This window comes from Medicago sativa, chromosome 5 (genome assembly GCF_051527215.1).
Source record: "Medicago sativa cultivar Bolivia chromosome 5, Bolivia_mono, whole genome shotgun sequence".
Classification (NCBI taxonomy): domain Eukaryota; kingdom Viridiplantae; phylum Streptophyta; class Magnoliopsida; order Fabales; family Fabaceae; genus Medicago; species Medicago sativa.
In genome coordinates, this window is record NC_140753.1 from 10,806,624 (window position 1) to 10,833,584 (window position 26,961).

General features: G+C 30.3%; 3 protein-coding genes and 1 pseudogene across 3 annotated transcripts; 3 read left to right on the forward strand and 1 right to left on the reverse strand.

The window, feature by feature from the left end:
- Positions 1–4,180: 4,180 nt before the first annotated feature.
- LOC146919941 (uncharacterized) lies at positions 4,181–5,286 on the reverse strand. Its single transcript, XM_085711082.1, has 4 exons — positions 5,238–5,286; positions 5,062–5,159; positions 4,788–4,979; positions 4,181–4,405 (listed from the first exon to the last, which is right to left on the reverse strand). The coding sequence occupies exons 1-4, from the start codon at positions 5,284–5,286 to the stop codon at positions 4,181–4,183; spliced, it is 564 nt and encodes a 187-aa protein (XP_085567208.1).
- A 3,382-nt stretch (positions 5,287–8,668) lies between these two features.
- LOC146919942 (uncharacterized) lies at positions 8,669–10,764 on the forward strand (annotated as a pseudogene).
- A 5,455-nt stretch (positions 10,765–16,219) lies between these two features.
- On the forward strand, positions 16,220–18,165 carry LOC146919943 (homeobox-leucine zipper protein ATHB-40-like). The gene is made up of 3 exons (XM_085713327.1): positions 16,220–16,396; positions 16,485–16,810; positions 17,728–18,165. Exons 1-3 carry the CDS (start codon positions 16,318–16,320, stop codon positions 17,953–17,955), a joined length of 633 nt encoding a protein of 210 aa, XP_085569453.1. The 5' UTR covers positions 16,220–16,317; the 3' UTR covers positions 17,956–18,165.
- A 3,903-nt stretch (positions 18,166–22,068) lies between these two features.
- On the forward strand, positions 22,069–26,284 carry LOC146919944 (serine/threonine-protein kinase STY17-like). The gene is made up of 6 exons (XM_085711084.1): positions 22,069–22,241; positions 23,984–24,119; positions 24,308–24,500; positions 24,627–24,748; positions 24,872–25,027; positions 25,501–26,284. Exons 1-6 carry the CDS (start codon positions 22,069–22,071, stop codon positions 25,966–25,968), a joined length of 1,248 nt encoding a protein of 415 aa, XP_085567210.1. The 3' UTR covers positions 25,969–26,284.
- Positions 26,285–26,961: the final 677 nt, after the last annotated feature.

Below are 26,961 nucleotides of genomic sequence, written 5' to 3' on the forward strand. Positions count from 1 at the left end.
TATATTTGGAAGTTGTACTTTTGTAACTCACTTGGAAGTAGCAGATCTATTATATGTGTCCTTGGCACATGTGTGGTCCCCACTCCATGTTTTAATCTTATACGTGTGTTGGTCACCCACTTGACTACATAAAGCAACAAAATCACATTTATTCAATTTATGATTGCAAACTGCCCTAATCCTTACATTGTCATTTTTCACCATCTTAAACTCCCACCCATTTATTACATTCCACTCAGCAAGGGCTTCCTTGAACTCAGCTAAGGACTTAAACTCCATGCCAACCTTGAACTTGAATTTTTTGTTAAGCTGTTCCATCCTAAACTTTTCATATCTTGGACCTTTTTCCTCATCAGAATCATCAGGGTCAGAGCTGGCCAATGAATCACTTTCATAATCAACATCTATTTCAACCCCATCACAAACTTCTCATCTCCATTTCTTTGATCAGGGTGAGTAGTACTTGGACCTTCAATCATGAGATAATTAGAATCAGCTAAACCAAACCCATCCTCCATTCCTAAACCTCTCTCTTCTTCACTGTCATCAAACCTGTCTCCTCTAACATCAGAATATTCATCACAACTATATCCACCAGCATCAACTTCCTCATCCTCAGAACCTTCACTTTCAACCACTTTTTCCTTCCCCTTACAACTGTTATTCTTAACAGGTTCATATTCTTCTATACACTTAGGAACATTAACAACACCACCATCACTTTCAACAACATCATGCTCAATGAATACATCAAGCTTACATTTCTTCTTACTAGCATACTCCTTTATTACTACAGCATCTTCATCTAACCTAACTAACTTGAAATCAACCTTTTCTTCAACCTTCCACCACATCCTATACCTTTTCCCATAATTATACTGTTTATGTAAATCATTTGCATACCCTTCTAGTTCAAAATAACACCACTTATCAACATCTAAATCAAACACTAATTCTTCACCACCTTTGTAACATATCAACCAGTCCCTAACAAATAACCCTCCATGATGAAAAGCTACGGTAATAGACATGCTACATGCAAAAAAAACAAAAATACACATTTAAACAACATTCATCGCTATCGATTTGGTCCCCACAAAATGAGAAAATGGTAAACGACAAAATCAGTACATAGATATACACAACTACAGTATAAAACCAAAAAGGTGCATAAATATTCTTACCTTTCAAGGACGTCAGACTCAAATCACTCCCAGCCGTCGATTAAGCTTCGAACGGCGCAATCCCAACCGTCAAACTCCACTACTTTCGCAGAGGAAATCGAAACCGTCGATCGGACCACACGCGATGCAGGAAGATGAATGTTCAAGAGTATCGATGTTGTTGGACAGAAGAAGGAGATCAATCGATGTTGAACTCTGAAACCCTAGATCCAATTTTCCCTCCCTTTCTCCTTTTATAAAACATTTATATATTTATTTTATTGTTTTTAAAAACGAAAATTAAATAAATATAATTAAAATATATATATATATATATATATATATATATATATTCAATTAAAAAGAATTTAATTATTTTTTATGCCTCATCAGCGCCACGTGGCATAAGTTGCACAGTCAGCAACTGCCACGTGGCCCAAAACCTTGCCAAATCACCAACGAAGTGGGGCTAGATACTTTTTTAAAACAAATTTTTTTTTCAGGGATGTATTTAATTTTTTTTTTACAGGGGCGAAAATCAAAATGCGCTCAAATTACAGGGACGGTTTGCATATTTAAGCCCATCAGTAAATCATGTCATTCCAGTCCAATATAAAGTTTAACCTTACATATTTCCCTATAGATGTTACCCAATGTTAGCATCTTTCAAAAGTGCACTGTTACAAAAAGAATGCAAGAAAATTAATTAAAACAAAGAAAAAAAATTAGCAAAACAAAAAGCAAATACATGGTTCAAAAATAAAATAGAATAGAAAAATCTAAAAGAAAAATTAACATAAATTACTACTTCATTGTACTTATTGTTTCTTTCCTGCTCATCCTTTCTGCTCCAAGAGTTAGCATTTAATGGAATTAGTTTTATTTAGTTATCAATTAGAATGCGATTAAATTTTTCAACAAAAAAAAAACAATAGTAGAATACGATTAACAAAAAAGATACATAATATAGAATCCATTGACTACCTTCATTCCAATTTTGATGTTGAGTCTCTTAAATAATGGGCATTGTTACTTTGCTGTAAAAGGAAGACTGTCAAAATTGGTGTAAACATCTCAAACTAAAAACAAAAAACGCAAAAAGGATATTCCATTTCTCAAAAAAATATGCATATCGATAAAATGCATGTTAAATTAGAATATCAGTAAAGCAGTGGTATGAAAGGATGGTTGTAAGGTCACGTCCTTCCATTTGCAAAAATCAAAATATATGATTCTTCTGCTGTCTGTGTAATTTACCACGGTTTAGGGTTTTTTTTTGGAGAGAAACACGGTTTAGGGTTTGCTATATATAGCAAAGTTTGCATGAAAATTAGGGTAGCCGAGTTTGCATGGAAATTAGGGTATTCTGTTTGTAAACGTATTAAATAAGTGTACAACAACTTGCAAAAAAAAAAAAAAGTCTACAGAAGCAATAGATATATACAAACGATGACACATCATGATAGGAATGAAAAGCTCATCAGTGAGAAGAAATATTAGGGATTGCTGCATTTTAGAGGGAATTTGTTAGGTTAAATTGGTGCGCTGCATTTTAGATGAAATTTGTTAGGTTAAATTGCTGCTAACCTAATGCAGCATTTTAGAGGGAAATTATTAGGTTAAGTTGCTGCAGACCTAATAAAATTAATGAATAATAAGGATAAGGACAAGGATATAGCCAAGTTTACATGGAAATTAGGGTAGCCGAGTTTACATGGAAATTAGGGTATTCTGTTTGTAAACGTATTAAATAAGTGTACAAAATATTGTCAAAGAAAAAAAGGCAACCGGATAGGAATGAAATTGGTGCGATGCATTTTTTTAGTATTAAATAAGTGTACAAAATATTGTCAAAAAAAGGGCATAAATGTACAAAATATTGTCAAAAAAAAAGGCAAGAGGATATGAATGAAATTGGTGCGATGCATTTTTTTAGATGGAATTTGTTAGGTTAAATTACTACTAACCTAATACAGCAAATGAGCTGGAAAATATTAGGTTAAATTGCTAAAGACACAACAAAATTAATAAATAAGGATATCGCAAATCAAAGTTTATAGTTGTGGATTAAGAGCTGACCAGCAAACTAATTTATAGCAAAAACTGATTTCTATATATAAATCTAAATCCCTCGTGTATATATTTTATATCAACTAGAACCATGACCCCTGCTGACGCATGGGTCTTATTTTCATGTAAAAACTCACAATGTTACCTAAGCCAATATTATACCATAGCAGAATAAGTCATAATAATTATAACAATAAGTCGTAAAACATAGAGAGTACAAAATTTATGATACATTCCAAGCCATGAATCATAGGTATAGAAGAACTTTAATTCTGTTAAATAATAGAAAGTACACAACCTAGGGAAAATTGTCAGGCATAAACAATTAACAATGAAGAAGTTTAATTTCGGTCAATCCTTCCAAGTACACAATTTAGGATCCATTGCGATAAGTGTCACATACAATATCTTCAAATATCTCAAACCATCATCATCAGATATTAATATCTTCAAATATCTTCAAATATCTTTATATTTGCTACATTAGAAGTTACATCAGTGTCTTCACCATCATCATCAGATATTAATATCTTCAAACCTTCTCTTGAAGTAACCCTTGACAAAGCCACATACAATTGACCATGAGAGAAGATAGGCGATGGCAAATATACGCCAACATGTTTTCGAATTCATGTGAATCTGAAATTACTTGCTAAGGTTTTTGTTGTAATATATATAACAACAATGAGAGAAGGATGCAAGGTAAAATATGAAAAGATCTCTTTAATTTAAATTAGCGTATATAAGAAGGCAAGATGATACTTCGTCACAATGATAGTCAAGAACTAAAGCATCATAGTTTTTGATTGACAAAACAAAAAGAAATCATAAAAGATGGAGCATACTACACTCCATAAAAAGAAAATGCAAAGGAAAAAAAACAAAGGGAAAACATAAAAATAAACTGGAAAATTCCATAAAAAATAAACCATCCGCACCCTCCAATCCTAACCAGCAATGACAGTTAAATAGATTGTATCATTCTCTCCAGCCATTGGCACACCAAGTCTGATCTGAACCCCTTCACGAAGTCTGCGAGCATCCACAAAACGCTTCCACTGCCCACCAATCATGTCGTGTTGGTATGGAGTAGATCCAAAAATCAACACGCAATCCCAGCCATTTCCACAATCATCCACCAACTTGATAGAAGTAGTTCTGATATCCATCATCTGCGCAACTTATCCTTCATAAATCAGCACCTAACACGGAAAATAAATCAACATGTCAACAACCTAACAAAAAAAAGACAGGCGTTGGTAAATATAAATATTCTCGCAACAAACATTGTTCATACCAAAAAACCATTGGATACATCAAATTCAGTTAACTTCTTCACACACTCTATCTGAAAGTTGTTGACATCGTGATGATAAGAAATCAAAGGAGTGAAAGAAGGGAGATTAGGATCAAAAGTTGTCTGGACATTTGTTTTGTCAATCATAAAATGCATAGGATGATCAAATACGGGAGGCTTAATCACTTTGCCAAACCTATCTTTCAGTTTAATCATGAACTTCATTTGATCCACAAATATAAGAGAAACCCAAGCACCCAATCTGATCCCATGAACTTCATTTGATTTGATCTAAGGAAGGATTTCCATCCCTTGGAGAAAAACACAGACCCATCAATTCCTTCAACCAACACCTCGAACTGATTGCTCTTTGCATCAATCAAAGTCGCAAATCGTTGAACTTGTTTCCCAAAGTCGTTCGTGAACATGTTCGGTAGCATAACAACCCCCTGATGCAACAAAAAAAACGATTAGAACCATTACAGATAACAAAAAAAAAAAATGAAACATGTCAGACAAAATCATCTTCACCTCTTCAACATCATACTCGACTATGTACGTCCTAAACTTCACACAATACTTGTTGACAACACTTTCAAAGGATGAAGCTGGATTTTTGAGCAAAGGACCTGCAACATCATAAAAGTTTAAAAAATAGGAAAGATATTAAAACATGTCGTAATTGTGAGAAAAAATAATTGTAGCACCTGTCAAGCAGTGATAGGACAGCAGAGTTTCAATACCACGACCCTCCATTGGAATCAACGATAGAATAATGGAAGGAGAAAGGAGGCTGATTTTATAGACTGATTTTAATATGCAAATCGTGTGGTTTTTTTTAACTTGCAAACGGTGCTGTTTTTTTTTAATATGCAACCGTGTGACCCTTTTTTTTAAAGAAAATTTCAACCATGTGGTTTTAATGCTAGTTAATGTACAATTGATTGGGTGTTATTTTATTTCATTATGCAAACCGTGTGGTTTTCTTTTAATATGCAAAAGGTTCTTTTTTTTATATATGCAACCTTGTGGCCTCCTTTTTTTTTAAGAAATTTTCAACCGTGTGGTTTTAATGCTAGTTAATATACAATTGATTGTGTGTTATTTTATTTCCATTATACAATAATGCTAGTTAATGTACAATTGATTGGGTGTTATTTTATTTCCATTATGCAAACCGTGTGGTTTTCTTTTAATAAGCAAAAGATGCTGGTTTTTTTTTATACGCAACTGTGTGGCCTCCCTTTTTTTTTTAAAGAAATTTTCAACCATGTGGTTTTAATGCTAGTTAATATACAATTGATTGTGTGTTATTCTATTTCCATTATACAATAATGCTAGTTAATGTACAATTGATTGTGTGTTATTTTATTTCCATTATGCAAACCGTGTGGTTTTCTTTTAATATGCAAAAGGTACTGTTTTTTTTATATGCAATCGTGTGGTCTCTTTTGTTTTTAAAAGAAATTTTCAACCGTGTGGTTTTAATGCTAATTAATATACAATTGATTGTGTCTTATTTTATTTCCATTATACAATCTCCATTATGCAAACCGTGTGATTTTCTTGTAATATGCAAAAGGTGTTGTTTTTTTTAATATGCAACCGTGTGGCCTCTTTTGTTTTTAAAAGAAATTTTCAACCGTGTTGTTTTAATGCTAATCAATATACAATTGATTGTGTCTTATTTTAATTCCATTATACAATCTCCATTATGCAAACCGTGTGGTTTTTTTTTTTTTGAAGAACCGTGTGGTTTTCTTTTAAGAGCAATGCTATATCTCTAGAAAAATAACATCAAGAATTCTTCAAGAATAAAGAGTAGCCAATCACAATGCACTATTTGCCACAATTCAAGGAGGTGTGGCTGAAAAATAGGAAGTGGACAAATAAATCATCCAATTAAAATTTGCCAACTGTGTCTTGAAAATTCTTGAAGCTATTTTTCTTGAGAAGTAGCATTTTCCTTCTTTTAATATGCAAAAGGTGTTAGTTTTTTTTTAATATGCAACCATGTGACCTCTTTTGTTTTTAAAAGAAATTTTCAACCGTGTGGTTTTAATGCTAATCAATATACAATTGATTTTGTCTTATTTTATTTTCATTATACAATTTTGTACGTAATTCACGGGTCTAATTTGGGATGGCAATTAATACAGCAATCGTGTGTTATTCTATTTCAAAAATTAAAATAATATGCAATCGTGTTATAAATGGCAGTTACTACAACCTGTAATGAAATGACTTTATGGCGTGTATTAAAGGTGAGGAGGTCAAGCGTCGACATAAATGCTTTAGAATGAGCGGGAAAATGCAAGCTTTAAGGTGGGTTAAAGTTAGTTTGACCTGACAAGCTTTAGTAAGTAAGATAACCAAAAAAAACAATGTTTTTGTTCATCTTATTTATAAAAGGTCTTAAGTTGTCTTAAACAGCTTTTTGGAGCCAAAAATTGAGGTTAATTTTGTCATTTTAATATTGAAATCTCATTATTATTATTATTTAATATTTAATATATATTTAAGCAATTGAATTGAACAAACTTTTGCTAAATTTAATATTGACATCTCATTATTATTATTATTTAATATATATTTAAGCAATTGAACAAACTTTTGCTAAATTTGTGCCATAAACTACTAAATACGTTTTTTTTCTTCCATAATCTTAGTTTGTTTTTTTTTTCCTTTCATAATCTTATTTTGTTATTTGTTTGATGGACATCATAGTTTGTTTTCTATTTTCTCTATTTTTTTGGTAGTGCTATTTTCTCTATTTATTTGGCAATATAAACACCGACCCCCATATGTTTTTTTGTTTTTGTTAACTATGTTTTTCTAAACAAACTTTTGCTAAAAAAAATTAAGCAATTGAACAAACTTTTGCTAAATTTGTGCCATAAACTACTAAATACGTTTTTTTTTCTTCCATAATCTTAGTTTCTTTTTTTTCTTTCATAATTTTATTTTGTTTTTCTTTCACTTTACTATTTAATAATATATATTTAAGCAATTGAACAAACATTTGTTAAATTTGTGCCATAAACTACTAAATACGTTTTTTTCTTCCATAATCTTAGTTTGTTTTTTTTGTTTTTTTTTCTTTCATAATCTTATTTTGTTTTTTGTTTGATGGACATCATAGTTTGTTTTATTCTATTTTCACTATTTTTTTGGTAGAGCTATTTTCTCTATTTACTCCCTCCGTCCCAATTTATAAGCAAAAAAACACCAATTCACACTTATTAAGAAAGGTAAAACATGGTTATTTGAGTTATAATTTTTTGTATTTTCCTTGGAATAAGTTTCTTGGAAAGAAGCAAAACCAATTCTCATTGGATAATGATTATGGAGAAAAATAAAAAGGAGGACAAATTGAATGCAATTTACATTTAATTTTACTTTGAAAAAGAAGATTTTGTTGAAAAAACATAATAATAGCATAAAAGTTGGTCTTTTTTGCTTATATTTTGGGACAAAGAAAATGTGATTTTTTTGCTTATAATTCAGGACGAAGGGAGTATTTGGCAATATAAACACCGATCCCCATATGTTTTTTTGTTTTTGTTAACTATGTTTTTCTAAACAAACTTTTGCTAAAAAAATTTTAAGCAATTGAACAAACTTTTGCTAAATTTGTGCCATAAACTACTAAATACATTTTTTTTTTCCTTCCATACTCTTAGTTTGTTTTTTTTCTTATTTTTTTCTTTCATAATTTTATTTTGTTTTTCTTTTACATTACTATTTAATAATATATATTTAAGCAATTGAATAAACTTTTGTTAAATTTGTGCCATAAACTACTAAATATGTTTTTTTTCTTCCATAATCTTAGTTTTTTTTTTCCTTTCATAATCTTATTTGTTTTTTGTTTGATGACAAAGAGCATGTTGATGTAATTAAAGAAGCAGCTCAGTGGGGCACAGGTAGTTTTCTAAGGATCTTATTTACAACTTTATTGCTGTTAAATGAAATTCCAAGTCCAGATTGTGTTTGGATAAATACCCGGAAGTATTTAAGTGATGACATTTTATATAGGCAACGAAGACACCTGAAAATTCCAGGTATATTCAATTCTCATTATTTCTTTTGCTTCATTGTTTATAATATTGAATTTTACTATTATCATATTTAACTTATGTTTTCACTCTATATAATAGATTTGGTTTTGACCGAAGATGAATTGAAAAATTTAACTTTGGTGGAAATAGAAAAATTGTTGCGGAGAAGGAACAAAAGTCTAATTTTTTTTTGAAACCATGCCTCAAGTGAACATGCCTTTGAATCCTGAATCTTACAATCAACTTATTTCTGACGAGCTTAACTATAATCATCGTGATCTAATTCTGGAACACAAAAAATTAACTTCCACAATGACTGAAGAACAAAGGAGCATATACGACACAATCATGAGTTCTGTGGATGCAAACATCGGTGGTTTTTTCTTCATTGATGGGTATGGCGGAACCGGTAAAACCTTCATTTGGAGAGCGATATCTGCAGCAATTAGATCCAGAGGAGAAATTTTTTTGACGATAGCATCAAGTGGGATAGCAGCATTACTTATTCCAGGTGGCAGGACAACACATTCTAGATTTGGCATACCCATACAGATATTCGAGAATTCGACTTTGCCCTATCAAGCCAGAGGATCCTTTAGCACAACTAATCGTTGAGTCAAAACTTATTATTTGGGATGAAGTCCCGATGCTTCATAGGCATTGCTTTGAAGCAGTTGATAAGACTTTTAGGGATATACTTCGTGTCTCTAATCCTGGAAGTGTGGATATTCCTTTTGGAGGAAAAGTGGTCGTCTTGGGTGGTGATTTCAGGCAAATTCTTCCGGTCATTCCAAGAGCACCAAGACATAATGTTGTTGATGCTAGCATTAATTCATCGCGCCTTTGGAAACATTGTCGAGTCCTAAAATTGACCAAAAACATGAGGCTTCAAACTGGATCTTCATGTTTTGATGTCAATGAACTCAAAGAGTTCTCTGACTGGATTTTAAATGTTGGAGATGGAAATATTAGAGACAACAATGATGGGGAAGTTGAAATTGAAATACCAGATGACATGTTGATCAAGAACTCAGGTGACCTAATTTCTTCAATTGTTAATAGCACATATCCATCACTTTTGGAGAATATGAGTGATATTTCATTTTTTCAAGATAGGGCAATTTTAGCACCTACCAATGATATTGTTGATTCACTGAACAATTACATTTTATCGATGATTCCTGGTGAGAAAAAAACATACCTAAGTGCTGATAGTCCGTCTACACAGGATGAAAATATTAATGGTCCTGATCAGATTCTCACTCCAGAATTTTTGAACACCGTCAACTCTTCAGGTTTGCCAAACCATGAGTTAAATCTCAAGGTTGGAGTTCCAATTATGTTATTGAGAAATATTGATCAACCGTTAGGATTATGCAATGGTACGCGCCTTATAATTATGCAAATGGGGAATTTCGTACTTGAGGCAAAGATAATATCAGGGAACAATATTGGACAAAAGGTATATATCCCAAGATTGACTTTGTCTCCATGTCCATCTGATACAAAACTTTCTTTCACGTTTCAACGTAAACAGTTTCCTATTATGGTCTCATTTGCGATGACTATCAATAAGAGCCAAGGACAATCTCTTAAAAATGTTGGAATATATCTTTCAAAACCCATATTTTCACACGGACAGTTATATGTTGCTCTTTCACGCGTTACTTCATATGCTGGGCTGAAGATGCTGATTTGCGATGACGAAGGACGCGTCTCCAACAAAACTAATAATGTTGTCTACAAAGAAGTCTTTCAGAATTTAAGATAGGTAATTTACACATATACATATTCGTATATATTTTCTATTTGTTTATTGTTGCGTGCATCTAGCTATGTTTTTCAAAGCACTTTTATTTAAAATAATGCCTTTCTTTCGAACTATATATGTGTGTGTGTGGGCGCACACACGTGTGTAAAAAATAATATTTAGAATTTTGTTGTTGACAAAAAAGTCAAAACTTATCAACTAAATTTGTTTCACAAATTAACAATATGTTATGCATTTTTCTTATACTTTTTTATATGGTTATGTAATTTGTATTTCTCTTTATAGCTTATGCCATTTAAAATAATCGTGTATAATCATACAAATTTATTTTATTTCATGCAGGTTGATCATCATCTTTATGATGAATTTTTGATTTGGAATCAGCAAAAGTCATGGACATAAAACTGAGTTTTACCGATTCAATTGTTGAGAATTGATACGTCTTTATTATCCACAAATTTGTATATTATTACTCAAGACAAACTTATTATATTAGTAGTTGCATTTGGTTATTTTTATTTGTCTATCCAATGTGATAACGAGAATTCTAAATTACTTCAGGTTTTTATTGGTTTTATTTTGGACACGTTAATTCATGCTCACTTACAACTATTATTGTTTCATTTACGATTACCTTATTTATTAATCAATGTCATATCTAACCTCCCGTGCATCGCACGGATCTAAATACTAGTAGTACTATTAATATTGTATAGCAAACCCTTTGGCCTAAGCGTGCCCTCTCTAGCAACAAATTCAATTGTACTACCATATCACGTACTCTTACTTGCCAACTCTTTCGCACCAACACATAATATTTAGATATTTGCTAACAACCTACCTTCACACTAGTCTACTTGGTTGAAGACGTGAGGATATCCAAATTAAAATGAGGGTGTATTAATACCTTTTTTAAATATTGAGATAAGTGTTACTAATAACCAGGGACGGATGCATGTTGTAGAGTTTGCGGGCTTGAACCCGCCCAAAGTTATAAAAACAATTTTTTGGTAGTATAATGTACTAATAGTTGACATTTTAATCACATGAACCACACTTATCACAAATCATTTCTCTCTTGGTCCACACTTATCATCATATATCTCAAACTATTCTGAAAAATTGGATACGAAATCAAGTCGGGGATGACTTTTTAAATGATTGCTTCGTTATTTATACAGAGAAAAGTTTTTTTTTTATTGATATTGAAAATGAGAAAATCATTCAAAGTTTCCATAAATATGAATAATCGTAGAAGACAATTACTAATGTTACAAATTTTTATATATAGTGTTCCCACTATTCAAAAATCATGAATCCGTCACCGCTAATAACCATATTTTCAATTATATATGTTCCCTTCTTTTGATCATATTCAAAAAATAGTTCGGACATAATTAACCAAGAAAAAAATTGATTTGATTCGTTAGGAAAAAAACTCCATGATTGATTGGAAAGGGTGCAATTTGCATGTACTACCATACACCAAAAGATGTGCAATGAATAGCGTGGATAGAACAGATACCAGAATTAAAAAGAGGAAAAAGTCATCATCTGCAAACACCAACAACCCTTGTCTCTTTAGGGAACCAAAGATAAGCTAATTTTGATCATTGCTTACAAGAACAAAGAAAGACTAGACTTGATTTGAGTGAGAGCTGATGAAAAAGATGTCTCTCATTGGTTAGGGTTAGGGAGTGAGAAAATATCACCTAGTAGTACCATGCTCTTTTTTCTTCCAATTTTTGTGGCCAATTAATTGATCCCACGTTCTCACCATTAAGCAATCAAATTCAAGACATTAGCTTGAGAGAACTTTTAGAAGGACAGACAAATTAAAAGTGGTCACACTTTATTTCTTTCTTGTCCAGGATTAACTGGATATTCCTCATTAAATTGACTAGAATATTGCCACGTTTGATCTATTTTTATAAAAAGATCAAAGTTGGAAAAATGAAAAGTGAAAGTAGAAAAATGTTGGACGGTTCATGTTGCTTAGTTCTGCTGTTTGTGTGCAAGAGAGGGGTGCACACAATTCCAAATAAACATAATGCCAAGTTTTTCTTTTTCTTTTCCTATATAGGATTGAGCCTAGTATAATGCTACTGGTCCCAATTCATTGGTTGGCTTTAAAAGATGGGTAGTGTTAACTTGTGCCCTTAGGGCACATGTTAAGAACTCTAAAAGAAGAAATATTCTATAAAATTTTGTGCATTGAATTCATTAAAAAGTTTAAGATTAAATGAAATACACACATTACAATACATTATATTTCTATATTTGATTCCTTAACTTGTGCCTTAAGGGCACAAGTTAACATTTCCCTTAAAAGATTGACAGCAATTAAGTAAGGTCAACAAACAACAGTATAACTTTTGTTTTTTTATTCCAGGAAGTAATAACTCAAATACAATGTACATAACACCAAAAAAGAAACCCTACCTGATATGTTTTCTTTATAACTTCCTTCTTAATATTATTTTGATTGAGATGTTGTTGGAAATTAAATCTTGACGTTTGTTTTAGTTGAGATTTAAACTTTGATTTTTGCGTTGAGAAAGTCTAAACGGACCGATGTTGGTAATTGTAGGGGGTACACCAACCCTAAACATCAAACAAACATAACAAGAGTGAGTTTAGGGCACATTAGTAGATCGGTGCACAAAAGTTTGAGAGCACAAAAGTTTGAGACAACCTTTTGTCCCTACTACCTAAGAAATAACCCATGTTAAAACTCGTTTATGAGCAAAAAACTCTACACCCTGAGCTATCCCATTATTAATCAATAGATGTTTGTTTGGAGTCACACATTTTTTTTGAACAACAAATTTTATTAAACAACCAGATCTCTGCTCAGGACGAACAGAGACCGGTGAAACTGAGAATACAAACAAAAGGCGTCGTATATAAGCGGAACACTTGAAAATAAACACCGATGGGGACCACACCCACCAAAATACACGTTGTTTAAGATTAGGTGGAGTCACACATTGTTTAAGATTAGGACTGTTGAATGTATAAATGTGTTTGAACACCCTCATTGTTTGAAGTAACTTTTGCAATGAGATTTCAACCTATTTAACATGGTATCAGAGTAAGATTAATATTGCATTCTGAAAATTGGACTAAGATCCACATTAGGTTTAAAGTGGGTATTAAAGTTTGTTTAAAGTCCACATTACTCAAGTTTCCGAGTTGTTGGACGTATAAATATTGTTTGAGTACTCTTTTCCTTTAATCTAACTTTGAAGAAGAATTCTTAGCCCATTTAACACAATACATACTCAATCAGATTATATATAATGCAAAAAAAAATATTTTCAATGTGATGATGATATATAGGCTCTGTTTGGTAAAAATAGCGGATAGCTGATAAGCTAGCTGATAGCTTTTAGCTGATAAGCTAGCTGATGACTGATGACTGATAAGCTAATTGAAGTGTTTGGTAAAATTAGCGGTTGAACTAGCTGATAAATGTAAAATTACATAAAAGGACATTATTAATTCATATAAAATTTATACTAAGATATTTGATAATTTAAATATTTTAAATTTAATAAATGTTTGTATTTTATTAAATTATTGTTTTTCGGTAATAATAGATGCTTATAATGAATATTATCTTTTGAATTTTTTTTTTTGAATGTTACATGTACTATATTATTAACAACGGAAGGTATATTTGATCCTTCAAAAAAAAAACAGAAGGTATATTTGAATGAAAAAACTTATTAAAAGTTGACGTGCTGAAAAAAAATAATGGAATGTATATTTATAATTGAATGAAATAACGGAAGGCACGCACGCAGTGAAAAAGATATGTGCAGCTGGACTATTACACAGGCAATGAAATAAACAACATAAGGGTAAAAGTGGGTTTTGATAAAAATAATAAGGGTAGAAGTGGAAGAAATATTAATAAGCTATAAGCTATAAGCTCAAACGCTACTTGGAATAGCGTCTGAAAAATAGCTTATAAGCTCGTGGAAATTCGTGAAATAAGCTATAAGCTCGTTGTAAAAAAATATTACCAAACAGAGCTTATTTTGTCAGACGAGCTTATAAGCTATCCGCTATAAGCTATAAGCTCTTTTTATGGCCTTACCAAACAGAGCCATAGTGGTTACTTGCTCTATTTTGTTATGGAACAAAATGTCAAGTTGTTGGTGGTACCAAATTTTTTCAATTGAAAACTATCAAAAGCTTTAAAGAGTTCGAATTTTGAAGAGAAGAACACAAGATCAAATACAAACCTATAAAATAAATGGGAGAGTGTGAACATACACTAATCAATTAAAATATTTTACTATCAATTTCAATAGTAAAATTAAAAATTGTAACTATGCGTCAACAATGACGACAAGCCTAATAGATGCTGGATGGAGGGACCTATAGAAAGAAATTGATTTTGTGATTTGTAATTTGCCACGCATGGAAGTCTCAAATCTTCACTCATCTCAAGTCACGCATGCCTTTAACCATAAAACAATGCTAGAATTAGAAAAGCTAAGCCATATGAGTGTGGCTTAGGTGAAACACATGAGTATAGTGCCATCCAATTGGACAACAAATCAAAGTGTCTTACATTTTCCAAATCCATATGCCAACTGCTCTTCATTGTTTATTTAGGTCACACTCACATAATGCTTAACTTTGGGATCACAACCCATCCCCATTTAATTTAATTTATGCATCATATTAAAATTTATAATGTGTGAATTCGTTTGGGTCGGGGGTCATTCTTTCTACACCATTATAAATTTATGACCCCTCTTTTTTTTTTCTTTCTAAATAACTTATTTGGGAAAGCATAACTTGTTGATGACTTTCTGCTTATGCACAAACACCAGCATTATAGCGTACTTATCTTGCAATGTTACCATTTTGTATGCAATATTGAAAAGAAAAAAACATAAGATGGTTATATATGTGCTTTTGTGTGACTTATATATAATCGCCACGCATACATTGTTGATATTATATCATTTATATTTGCTAAATTCTTAGGTAAATTGAAGTTTGGTTATATACCAACACTTAATAGGCAAAATTCATATAAAATTTGAATTTACTTTGAAATAAATTAATCTAAAAATATGATATATGACATTGAATGATTAGATTATGGGTACATATCCAACCAAACTTCAATGATATTGGAATGTTCACTTATGTTATATATTTATATATATATATATATGAAGAAATTAATCCACATACATTTTTAAAATCAAAATTTAAGTTAAAAAGTTTATATATAGTTAGAATATCATCAATTCCTTTAAGAGAGTAAAGATATGAAAACGAAAAGAAAAAAAAAACAAACATAAGTTCGGTCAATTTTATCTACATCTCAAGTATAGAGCGGATGTAGCAAACATGATTAGATTTTCGATGTACAAATTATTATATCAAACTTTGATTTAAATATTCTATTTGCGAGAGAAAAATAATTAACAAAAATGTTTTTTGAACACAAATTTCAACGGTGTAGACATATGTTTTGGTCTCACCACACACATTTCAATTGTATTTTAAATGGGATCCTATCGACTCTCAAACTTTTTGTGTCTAAATAAAGCACTTCATAAAATAAAATGGTGTAAAGATTATACGTATAATCACATTTTCAGTATATATAGTAGGAGTATGATACATTGCATGTGCTTTTCCGTACGTACATCATGTATTGAGTATTAACAGCAAAATAATACTACTTAATAAAAAAAATAAGAATGGCACCATCTGCAAATTAGAACACAATATGAGGCACTTTCATAGCCTTCATCGCAAAGGCTAAGACGACACGCAACATTTTACCCTACTATAAATACATACAAGCCCTTATGTTGTCTCCAAAAACAAAGTTCCTAATCTTTTAGGAAAGCAAGAGAGTGAGTTATTAGAAACAAAGAGAGACAGTTAATTAGTAACATAAGACACAAAAATACAACAATGAATCATCAAGACCAAATGATGCTTATGTCTCAGTTATTCCCAGCTTGTGAATACACCCAAATAATTTCTCAACAAGGTTAGTATCATATTAAATTAATACATAACATTTTATTGTATCATAAAAATTTCTATGAAGTTATAATATTTTTGTTATGTTTTTTTAGGGGAGAAGAAGCTAAAGCCAAGACGCAAGCGTAGTAAGAAGAACAAAGGTGGAGAAAACAGTGCTAACCAAATATTGAACAAAAAGAGGAAATTGAGTGATGAACAAATGAAAATTTTGGAAGAAAATTTTGGAAATGAACATAAACTTGAGTCAGAGAAGAAGGATAGACTTGCAATGGAGCTTGGTTTAGATCCCAGACAAGTTGCAGTTTGGTTCCAGAATCGAAGGGCTAGGTGGAAGAACAAGAAACTTGAAGAAGAGTACTTAACTCTTAAAAAAATTCATGAATCCACCATTCTTGAGAAGTGTCTCCTTGAAACCAAGGTATACCTCTTGCTTCATCTTCTTATTTAATTTATTATTGCAACTAGATACAATTTTATTAAACTATGTTAACATGTTTTTTAATTAACTATTATTAAAAATTAAAATCAGTGGATTGAATTATAACTTGACATCAAAATTTTAATTTCCAATCATCATTTCTCCAACAATATTATATTACTAGTGTTTTGTTTTTATTTGTCTCAACGCAACACTAGTAACGTCAATTTAGGGCAAGCATGCTACCATGTTTCTTCTCTGGTGGTCTTGATATTTTGTTTATTCACTATATTGTTGTTATAACTTTGTTTAAAAAAGTTGTTTGCATAGTTTAATCCCCTAAATGTTGAAAGAGAGAATAAGCACTGGCATGCAACCGGTTCTTCAGGACAAAGCAAAAAGAAAAGAAACCCCTTAAATGAAAAATGATAAAGTAGAAACTTAGACCCACCACATATGAACGTGCATATGAGCTCTGGGCTCGAAGAAATTAATCCAAGCCGTTCACATTATTAAAGTTCTCACTTCTCAGCCACATGATCATTCATGTTATGTAGATTTTCTTTAAAAAAATGCTAATGATACATAAAACTAAAAGAAATATATAAAAACAAAAACAAGGAACAGCAAAAAAATATCACCTTAAAGACAACAAACAACACTGTTTCTTTCAATTTGTTTCCTAATTCCGTACAATATTTTCTTCATTTTGGACCTTTCTCAAGGCCAACTTGTTATCATGAAGTAGAAACGTGACATACATATGTTCCCAAGTGAAACCCCATTACCCTCTAATCAATGTCCTACACCACGTGCATGTCTCTTTCATTATCTTAACCTTTTAATAATCTTTGCTTAGATTAGATCTCATCATCTTAACTCCTAATTACCTTATATGTTCAATTAATATTTTGTAGATGTTGAAGCTAACAGAGCAGCTTTCTGAGGCAGAGAAGGAAATTCAACGCCTTCGAGAGCCAAATAGTAGCTCTAGTACTTCATCAATTTCACAATCCATGGAAGTAGTGGACCCACAATTACTTGATGAATTTGAAGTTAATCATATATATAATGATGATGTGTTTTTCATGCCGGATGCGACATATTACTTCAACGGCCAGGAATGGATTAATCTTTATATCTAAAAAATAGTAAAACAATAAGAACTAATTAACTTAGCATTTGTAGATAATGTAAAGGATATCCCTCAATATGTAAATTAATTGTTCATAGGTACTTAATTAGTGTGTTTATTATATAACGTCAAAAAAAAAAAAAGTGTGTTTATTATATGACTATGGATTGTGGAATATTTATCCATTGACATAATTATGATTTTTATTTTGACCTATAAATGGTAGTGTTTTTTTGTCGTTGCACTAACTATGCTTTTGTCACATATATAATGTGCCGTGTGTTTCCATCTCATCTTCAATGTGCTATCTTTCACATGGATTATTTTTAAGGGGAAGCAATGCATATGCATACAAATTGAATGCTAAGATTAAGTCAAACTATTCATTTGGATAAGTTGGGCTAAATATGGCAATGAGATTGAATTCTAACCAAGCGGGTCACCGTATTTTTTTTGTTTGTTTTATCTTTGGAAATATATGCATATTCTTCTGAGCTATTGTTTGTGAATGTATTTTAAAAATAGTAGAATATTTCCTTACGCTAAATTTGCATACGTTTATGTCTATATGCATGAACACGTTTAAGTTATCATGTGACTGTAATATTCATTCCTAGCCTCAGACCTCAGTACATATAAGAATTATTTGTTTTTCTCAAATGCTAGGTAGTGTCACTAATTATCTTTCCCTCTCTAAAAGATGATAAATTATCTTTCCCCTAAAAAAAATGATTAGTTATCTTTTTTTTATAAGATAATATGCTTAACTATCTGAACATGTAATCTAATATAAACGTAACTACGTTTTTAATTGGTCTTTTCCGGTGCAGTCTTGCTTTTAGTCCTATAGCTGTAATTGATAAAGACCAATTAAATAGTTGACGTGGAATTTTTTTTGTGTGGAAATAATATAGTTGTTAGTTGGTAATAGGAGTATTTTAAAAAACTATTCGTTAACGATATGATGATGAGAAAGAGAAATTTAAAAAATTGCAGAGAGATATCATAGATAAAAGCTTTAATTATTTGTTTCTCCTTAATTATGGCCATGTTCAAACGTTAAAAACAAACTACGAATTTTCTCTCCCTCAACTTTTATCGCTTTTTGGTGTAAATTGAGAATAATCCGTATGTAACTGCAAAGACTATAATCACTTGAGCCATATGAGATTAAATAAGCGGCAAACTCTTCCTCAACTTTTATCATGCTATCACTTAATTTATCTCCTTTAATATTTCATTCTAAATTTTCATGAAAATTATGATCTTCTATTATCTTTTTAGATGATATTAGTGTTGTACGTAGAAAAAGCATGATAAAACCATCATATATTTTTGGGTCATCCTACGGGTGATATATTTTACAAGGACTGGGAAGGTCCACGGGACTTTGAGTCGGCCCATAAATATATGAAAAACATAGTTAAACAAGGGTTTTGTTAACTAATGCAACTTGATGCACTAGTTGAAGAACTAAAAGTAGAAAGATAAGAAAGTGTTGCATTGAAAAAAATATTTTTTTAATTTTCAAAAAGTAGAATACACAATTTTTAAGGTATTATTTCTTTTTAAATTTTCTAAATGCACCAGGGGCCCTTTTTAGTATTTCCCTTTAAACAATCATGTTTTAAAAATAAATGGATCAAACTAAAAAAATCATATATAAACCCCTCTCTTATTCTCTTACTGAGTGATTGATTGTGAATGTGTGTGACTTTTAACACTAGTTTGTGTGAGAAGAGATGTCTTGGGTGTATGTCTCAGAGAGAAAGCAGAGTGCGACAGAGACCAACACAATGTCATAATCGTTGTTCCCGTCTTCTTTCTGTGTGTTCATAGTTTTTCCTCTTATATATGAGTGTAATTTTGTCAATCGAAATTTCACCTGAAAGACAAAGTTTTAGTAAATACGATCTTACGAAGTCACTTTTATTCTTTAGATGAAGAAATATTTTTTTGTGTTTTCTAAAAATAAATAATATTATTTTTTATGATTGATTTCCAAGCAGTTGGTTGGTTCGTAGCATGATTTCAAAACTTGCACCTGGTTCAAAACTTGCACCTGATTATTGGCAAAGTATGATTTCTAGTTTTTAGTATAATATACTTTATAATTTAGGCACACCAAAATATTATATCTAAATCCTCCCTTGGTTATAGATTAAAAAATTGAAATTTCAGTATTTAAATAATTATTATAATTATTAAAATATTATAATCAATTACTTAAATGATAATTAGTAAATTCTATTATTGTTAAATAATTGGTTTTTATATTATTTTATATTTATAAGTTAAAAAAATTGTTTTCTTTTTACATAAGTTAAAAAAATGTAATTAATTGTTAATATATCTTTACCATTCAAAAAATAAGAATTAATATGTATCAAGTTCTGTACAATACATTATTTTGTTCAACCCAATTCTAATTGTTGATTTTAATTTATTTTTTTATTTTTTTCAAGGTGTTGTTTTTAACTTATTATTACCTATAGTTATAATTTCAATATATTTATTATATATTTGTTAAATTGTTTTCCGTATCCAAAAGTTTTGTTAGATATCATACCCAACATCCAATCATCTTATTAGCTTTAAGGGTAACTTGCGTAGTTTAAATTTTCTGCATGTTAGGCGTGAAGCCAACCAAACTGCTCATTATTTAGCTGAATATGCTCTTAAGAATTTAGATTGCATATGGATTGAAGAAACTCCGCCTTGTATTTTTGCAGTTTTGGCATCTGATTTATTGTCAGACTATCGTTAATGAAATTGTTTTTTAACGTCAAAAAAAAAAATCCAATCATCTTACGCCAATTTAGCCTTTTTTTTTGGTTGAAAGACGGCTAATTTAGCCTTATGGTGGCAAATAATTATCCAATATTATTTTCTCGATAGAATCCTATATTTTTTTTATAATGTAGGTTTATAGGCTATCACATAAATTGTATGTTCACTTTTCTAATTAGAGCCAATAATTTATAAGGTAATTCTAAATTATATTGTTTAAAAGAAATTATTAATATATATATATATATTAATATTGGATTCCAAATAAATTCAATAAGTTGACGACATTATAATGGAAATTAATTAATACTCGGGTTGTCATTTTAAGTCATTTATCTTTTTCGCTAAAAAAAAATGTCATTTATTTTTTATTATTTGGTTATATATATATATATATATATATATATATATATATATATATATATATTAATATTGGATTCCAAATAAATTCAATAAGTTGACGACATTATAATGGAAATTAATTAATACTCGGGTTGTCATTTTAAGTCATTTATCTTTTTCCCTAAAAAAAAAAAAAGTCATTTATTTTTTATTATTTAGTTGGGTTACCTTATTACAGGTGTAAAGTTTACAATGTTGTTTAGCAAACACTAATCATTGTTCGAGAACGTATGAGGCACATAATATGAATATAATTCTCACCTCCAACCAAATTTATCTAAAGCAGTTGTAAGATTTTATATAAGTCATTTAATTAGTAGAATATTGGTTTTATTTTATATTATTTCATTCATATGAATGAAATAATATAAAATAAGTCTTCGTGAGCTTAGCTCAGTTGGTAAGGTCAAAACATAATATATGCAAGGTCCGAAGTTCGAACCTCAGACATCACAAAAAAATAAATAAATAATATAAAATAAAATAAAACAAATATTTTACTAATTAATTATTTTTTTTCATTATACTTTTAATCACTATTAATGTCTACTTTTCAATTGTTGTAATTAATGGGATATTTACTTTAGTACAGTAAACAATATTGTCTCTCATTTTTAATAGTTGTTTTTGTCAAATAATTTTACAGAGGAAAGAAAAGAACGTAAAATGAGACAATAAATAATTAATTGTACTATATGGAAAATATATTTTTTTGGTAAAAGAAATATTTTGGCTGTCACACGCTATCAAATAAATTAATTGTACTATATGGACAATAAATAATCAATTAATAAAAAAAATATTAATTACATTTTATAAAAAAATAAAAAATTAATCGTACTATATGGAAAATATAAAACATGGAAAGTTTTACAATTTAAATACTATATAACCTAGTAATTTATGCATTTGTCTCAACTAATCTTGCAAAATGACGTCACTCCCAAACACTATGCTCCTTTTCCAACTCTCACTCGACAATGCTTCAGAGCTTGATGATGGTTTTGTCTTTGATATTCATCCTAGTTTGCTTGTGGATTGTCGTAAACTAATCATTGGTGAAAAGATCGGCGAAGGAGGATTCTCTTCTGTATACAAAGGATGGTTAGTACTTATTGCTTACTATGAGTTATGCTATTAGTTTTAATTATGATTAGACTTTTTCATACTTGTGAGCATATCATTTTCGTGTAATGGTACACTATAAAAATTTATACATGTTATATATCACAATTTATCGTTTATCTGTTTGACCACATGTTATCAAACTACTCGGATCACGCTCTAGATATCTAGTCTTGCGTGTGAAGGGGTGTTAAGAGTCCTCACTGAATGAGATAAGATTTGGAAGAAAAAAAAATTTATATGTGTCTCAAATAGCTGATAGCATATGAATTGATAATTAGTTGCTCAATAGATCTTGATTGGTTGTGATATTATATTAAAATTTGAGTTGGATCTAAATTAACTCCTATAATATTGAGTTGTAAGGTAATAATTGTCATCACTTATAACTTATTTTTAGATCTTATCTCATTCGTTGTATCTTATCACACACCCTCGTGCATAGGATTGAAGATTTAGAGTGTAACTCGTGTGATCTGATAGCAGATAGCTCACTGAATCTTGAATATTCTCTTATATTATTTTAGAGTTTGAGTTGGTTCTAATTAAACTTTTATAAAACTGGATTACAACTCTAGGACCGTCCACCCCCACTTATAAATTAGTTTTTGTTGTTGTTAAACTAGTCTCGTAAAAATTTTGATGGACTCAACTTTTTTTTTTTTTTTGCCAATTGATGGACTCAACTTATGCTCTAAGATGATATAAGAGCCTATTCAAAAGTGTGTTGGGCCACCTATCAGGTCGTCGCAAGGGAACGCACCGCTATGCTCCATATGTCCAATCATCGGCATAGTGGGATGTGTTAAGAGTTTAAGATTGGATGATACAAGATCTAATTATGTTTATAAGTGGTAGATAATCCCCACCTAACAAGTCAATTTTGTAAGGATTGAATTAGATCTAACCCAAATTTTGTAAGGAGTACTACCATATTATATTCAAGATCTATTGGCTCACCCGATATTTGGTCACCACTACTCTGATACAAAATAAATTATTATTTTTTTTGAGGTAAAACAAATTATTTTATTGTAAGTTATTTTTACAATATTAATTAAGTAATAATTATTTATAATAGGAATAAATAACTAATGGATATTTTTCTTATTATATCACTAATGATTATTAATGTTTTTTCTTTCATTCTTGTAATTGATTGAAAAGAGTAAAGGTAGGTTATTTTAACCAATAGGAGTTAGTTTAGTGGAAGATGCTAGTCTTTTACATCGTGACAAATTAATTTTCTAATTATGGTAGTGGAGAAGCTGACATTTTAGTGTTTTATATAAAATTATCTCATGTGAAGGAAACATATGAAGAAAAAAAGAGTAGGTAGTTTAATAAAATATACCAATAGTTTTGATAAAACCTATAATGTTAAAGATTTAATGTATATTAATGTTCACGGTAAAGATGTTTTTTAACCGTCGATCTATTATAACCTTCAAATCATAAAAAGTGTTTGGATTTTCTCGGTTGAAAGTTTTCTTAAGTGAAATATCAACCATATCAAACAAGAGAGAGAGAATGAGAGTTAAATTATAAAGAAAAGTGGATAGTGGGTTTTAATGGTGAAGATTGAAAAGGGAGAAAACTTGAGAACATTTTCAATAGAGAGAATCCAAATCCAAATTAAACTCTAGTATTAATTTTATTTTATTTTTTACCGATTCTTTGAAGAAGTATTAAAAGATTTATATAACAAATGATTATTTCAGGTATGAAAATTGTCCTGTAGCTATTAAGGTTATACTCCCAGAAAAAACAAATGATGCTACACCAGAAGAATGTAAGGCCAGCTTTCAGAAGGAGGTGAATCTTTTATCTAGGATTCAACATGAAAATGTTATCAAGGTATTTTTTTTTTTTAAGTGAGTGTATATATTTGTTGAAAACAAACCTTTTATCTAGGATTCAACATGGCCATGAGGTGATTAATAATAATTTTCTCCTATACAATTCTTTTTTTTTTCAAATTAAAGTTGATCAATATATTTTTTTGCTTTACATTTCAAAGTTGGTGATTTAAGTTTGTTACGCAGTTTGTTGGAGCCTCTGTGGAACCAATGATGATAATTACTGAACTTTTAGAAGGTGGTTCTCTTTATAAAAACATGAAGAGAATTCATCCAATAACTTTTAGTTTGGAACAATGTCTAAGTTATGCTCTTGATATTTCACAAGCAATGGAATATCTACATGCAAATGGAATAATTCATCGTGATCTCAAGCCTGGTAATCCTTTTACTTATTTTTCTATTGTTTTTTTTTATCCATGCATGTAATTTAATGAGATATTTTAGCTTCAAATGATATCTTATAATATAATGTTAAAGTCTGTTTCAATTATGTTATTTGTAGATAATTTACTGCTTACCAAAAACAATGATCATGTTAAAGTTGCTGATCTTGGGTTAGCTAGAGAGAATTTATGTGATCTTATGACTTCTGAAATCGGTACTTACCGATATATGGCTCCTGAGGTGAATATATTAATTTACTAATTTATAATTTGTCAACTTTGCATAACAATACAAAATAATATATATTGTACATTTTATTATACTATATGTTTAATTGATTCTTCATATATGTGCATGAACAAGCTAACGGGCATAGATCTTCCAAGGGGTGCAAAGATAGGCTATGATCATAAGGCAGACGTGTACAGTTTTGCAATAACTCTTTGGTCTTTGATTAAAAATGAAACTCCATTTAAAGATAAGCAAGGAATCATAGCAGCATATGGTGCAATAAGAAGGGTATGCAATTCATTACTTCTGACTAATTTCTATTATAGTTATAAATTTTTACTCCTTTTATATGTTTCTTTACATAATCTTTTAATAGATTTCAATTAAATCTTGTATCTTAAAAGCTTTTTGTTTTATATATATTCAACATCTTAAGTATTAGAAATTTAGTATATAGATTTTGCAATATGTACCTAACTACAGTTAGGACTTTTTTATTGATTTATTTGAACCTATTTATTCACATAGGCAAGTGTGAGAATGTTGGGAGGGTTTAAGAAAACTGCTTATGACATATCTATAAGTTATTTTCAACTTATTTTCGTAAGCCCTCCAAGACATGCTTATAACTTATAGGAAAACAATTTGACTTTTTTTTTTTTTATCTTTTCTCATAGAAATTGTTTTTACTTTTTATACTATAAGCGACTTGTTTACTCAAACATGGTCTTAACGCATGAAGTTGTTGATAATGGTTGCAGAATATCAGGCCAAGTTTGGCTGAATTTCCAGAAGATGTAATCACCCTGCTGGAATCCTGTTGGGACAAAAACCCAAAACTGAGACCAGAATTCAAGGAAATCACTGAAATACTGATAAGGATTCTCTTTGATCTATACACAGCCAAGATTAATGCACTTGCTAGCATAAAACCGATCAGTACTGATCGCGTTGATTTCGAAATTGAAGAAGAAAGTCCAAATGCACAACATATTGCAGCTAGCTTATTGTCCACTGCTGAGATTGAGAATGAGACTCTAGGACCCGATGGAGGAGCAGAAGTTGTTAACAGTCTCGCATTGGATGAAAGTCGAGATCAATCTGGATCTCAAGCTGAATCTCAGAGTGGAACACAAACACCATTCCATGACTTGGTTGAAAAGAAACCAAAACAAAAGAGTAAGATCAAGCATTTATTTTCCTACTTTCTTGGTTGCATTGCCTTTTGATAGGGCATTCCAGAATTCTGCATACATCAAGTATGGATTGTTGGATTAGCTTTTAAAGGATTCATCCAAGGATTTGGCATTGTTGTCGTTGATGCAAGAGCATCAAAACTCAAGTTTATTTTTTATTTTCTTTTGTGGTTGATGCAAGCATATCAAACTCAAGTTTATTTTTTATTTTCTTTTGTGGTTGATGCAAGCATATCAAACTCAAGTTTATTTTTTATGGCAGAAAAAACTCAAGTTTTTATATTTATATATGTATGTTTTGGTGAACTTCATATTTTTAATTTATTTATCGAGTGAGTCATTATATAGGGTTTCAAGAGGGTCTCAATTCTTACTACCTTGCTACTACATAACTATTACTATAGCTTAATTATTATTGTTTTTTTGAAATAATCAAAGTTCATTCTGGAGAAAAAAACATAAACGCTTAAATCCCCAAAACGTCGAAAGTAAAGAGAAGCCAATTTTGAATGTAAGCATGTACCAACTTGTACGATTATATTAAAGTAGAAATAATTTGATTAACTTCTTATAGCAAGTCAGACATAGTAGTTAACTCAAAGAGTTTGGTTTAGTCGTAAAAAATATGTCTTTGATCCAGATGTTTCTGGTACGAGCTCAAATAGTCTTTCTGTATAGAGATAAATGTAAATCATTTTATAAGTTTTTTTGAGGCCGAATGACTTCTTTGTCTTGGACTAAGACACCATCCTTGAAATTTATTTAATAAAAAAAATGAGTAGACACCATGATATTGTTGTAAGTGTTTTATATAAGGCGATATGATATTAACCTCATGGTATCATAATGAAAGATCGTAATTTTTTTTTAGGTTTTATTATGTGAATAGTCTCTCTAAATTGAGCACAATCACTTTTAATATTATTACTTGTGATTTTAAAGCATAACGGTATATTCAATCCTAAGATTAAGATACTATCAACTACACAGAACAAAGCTAAAAACGCATCACTAGTAATATTACAC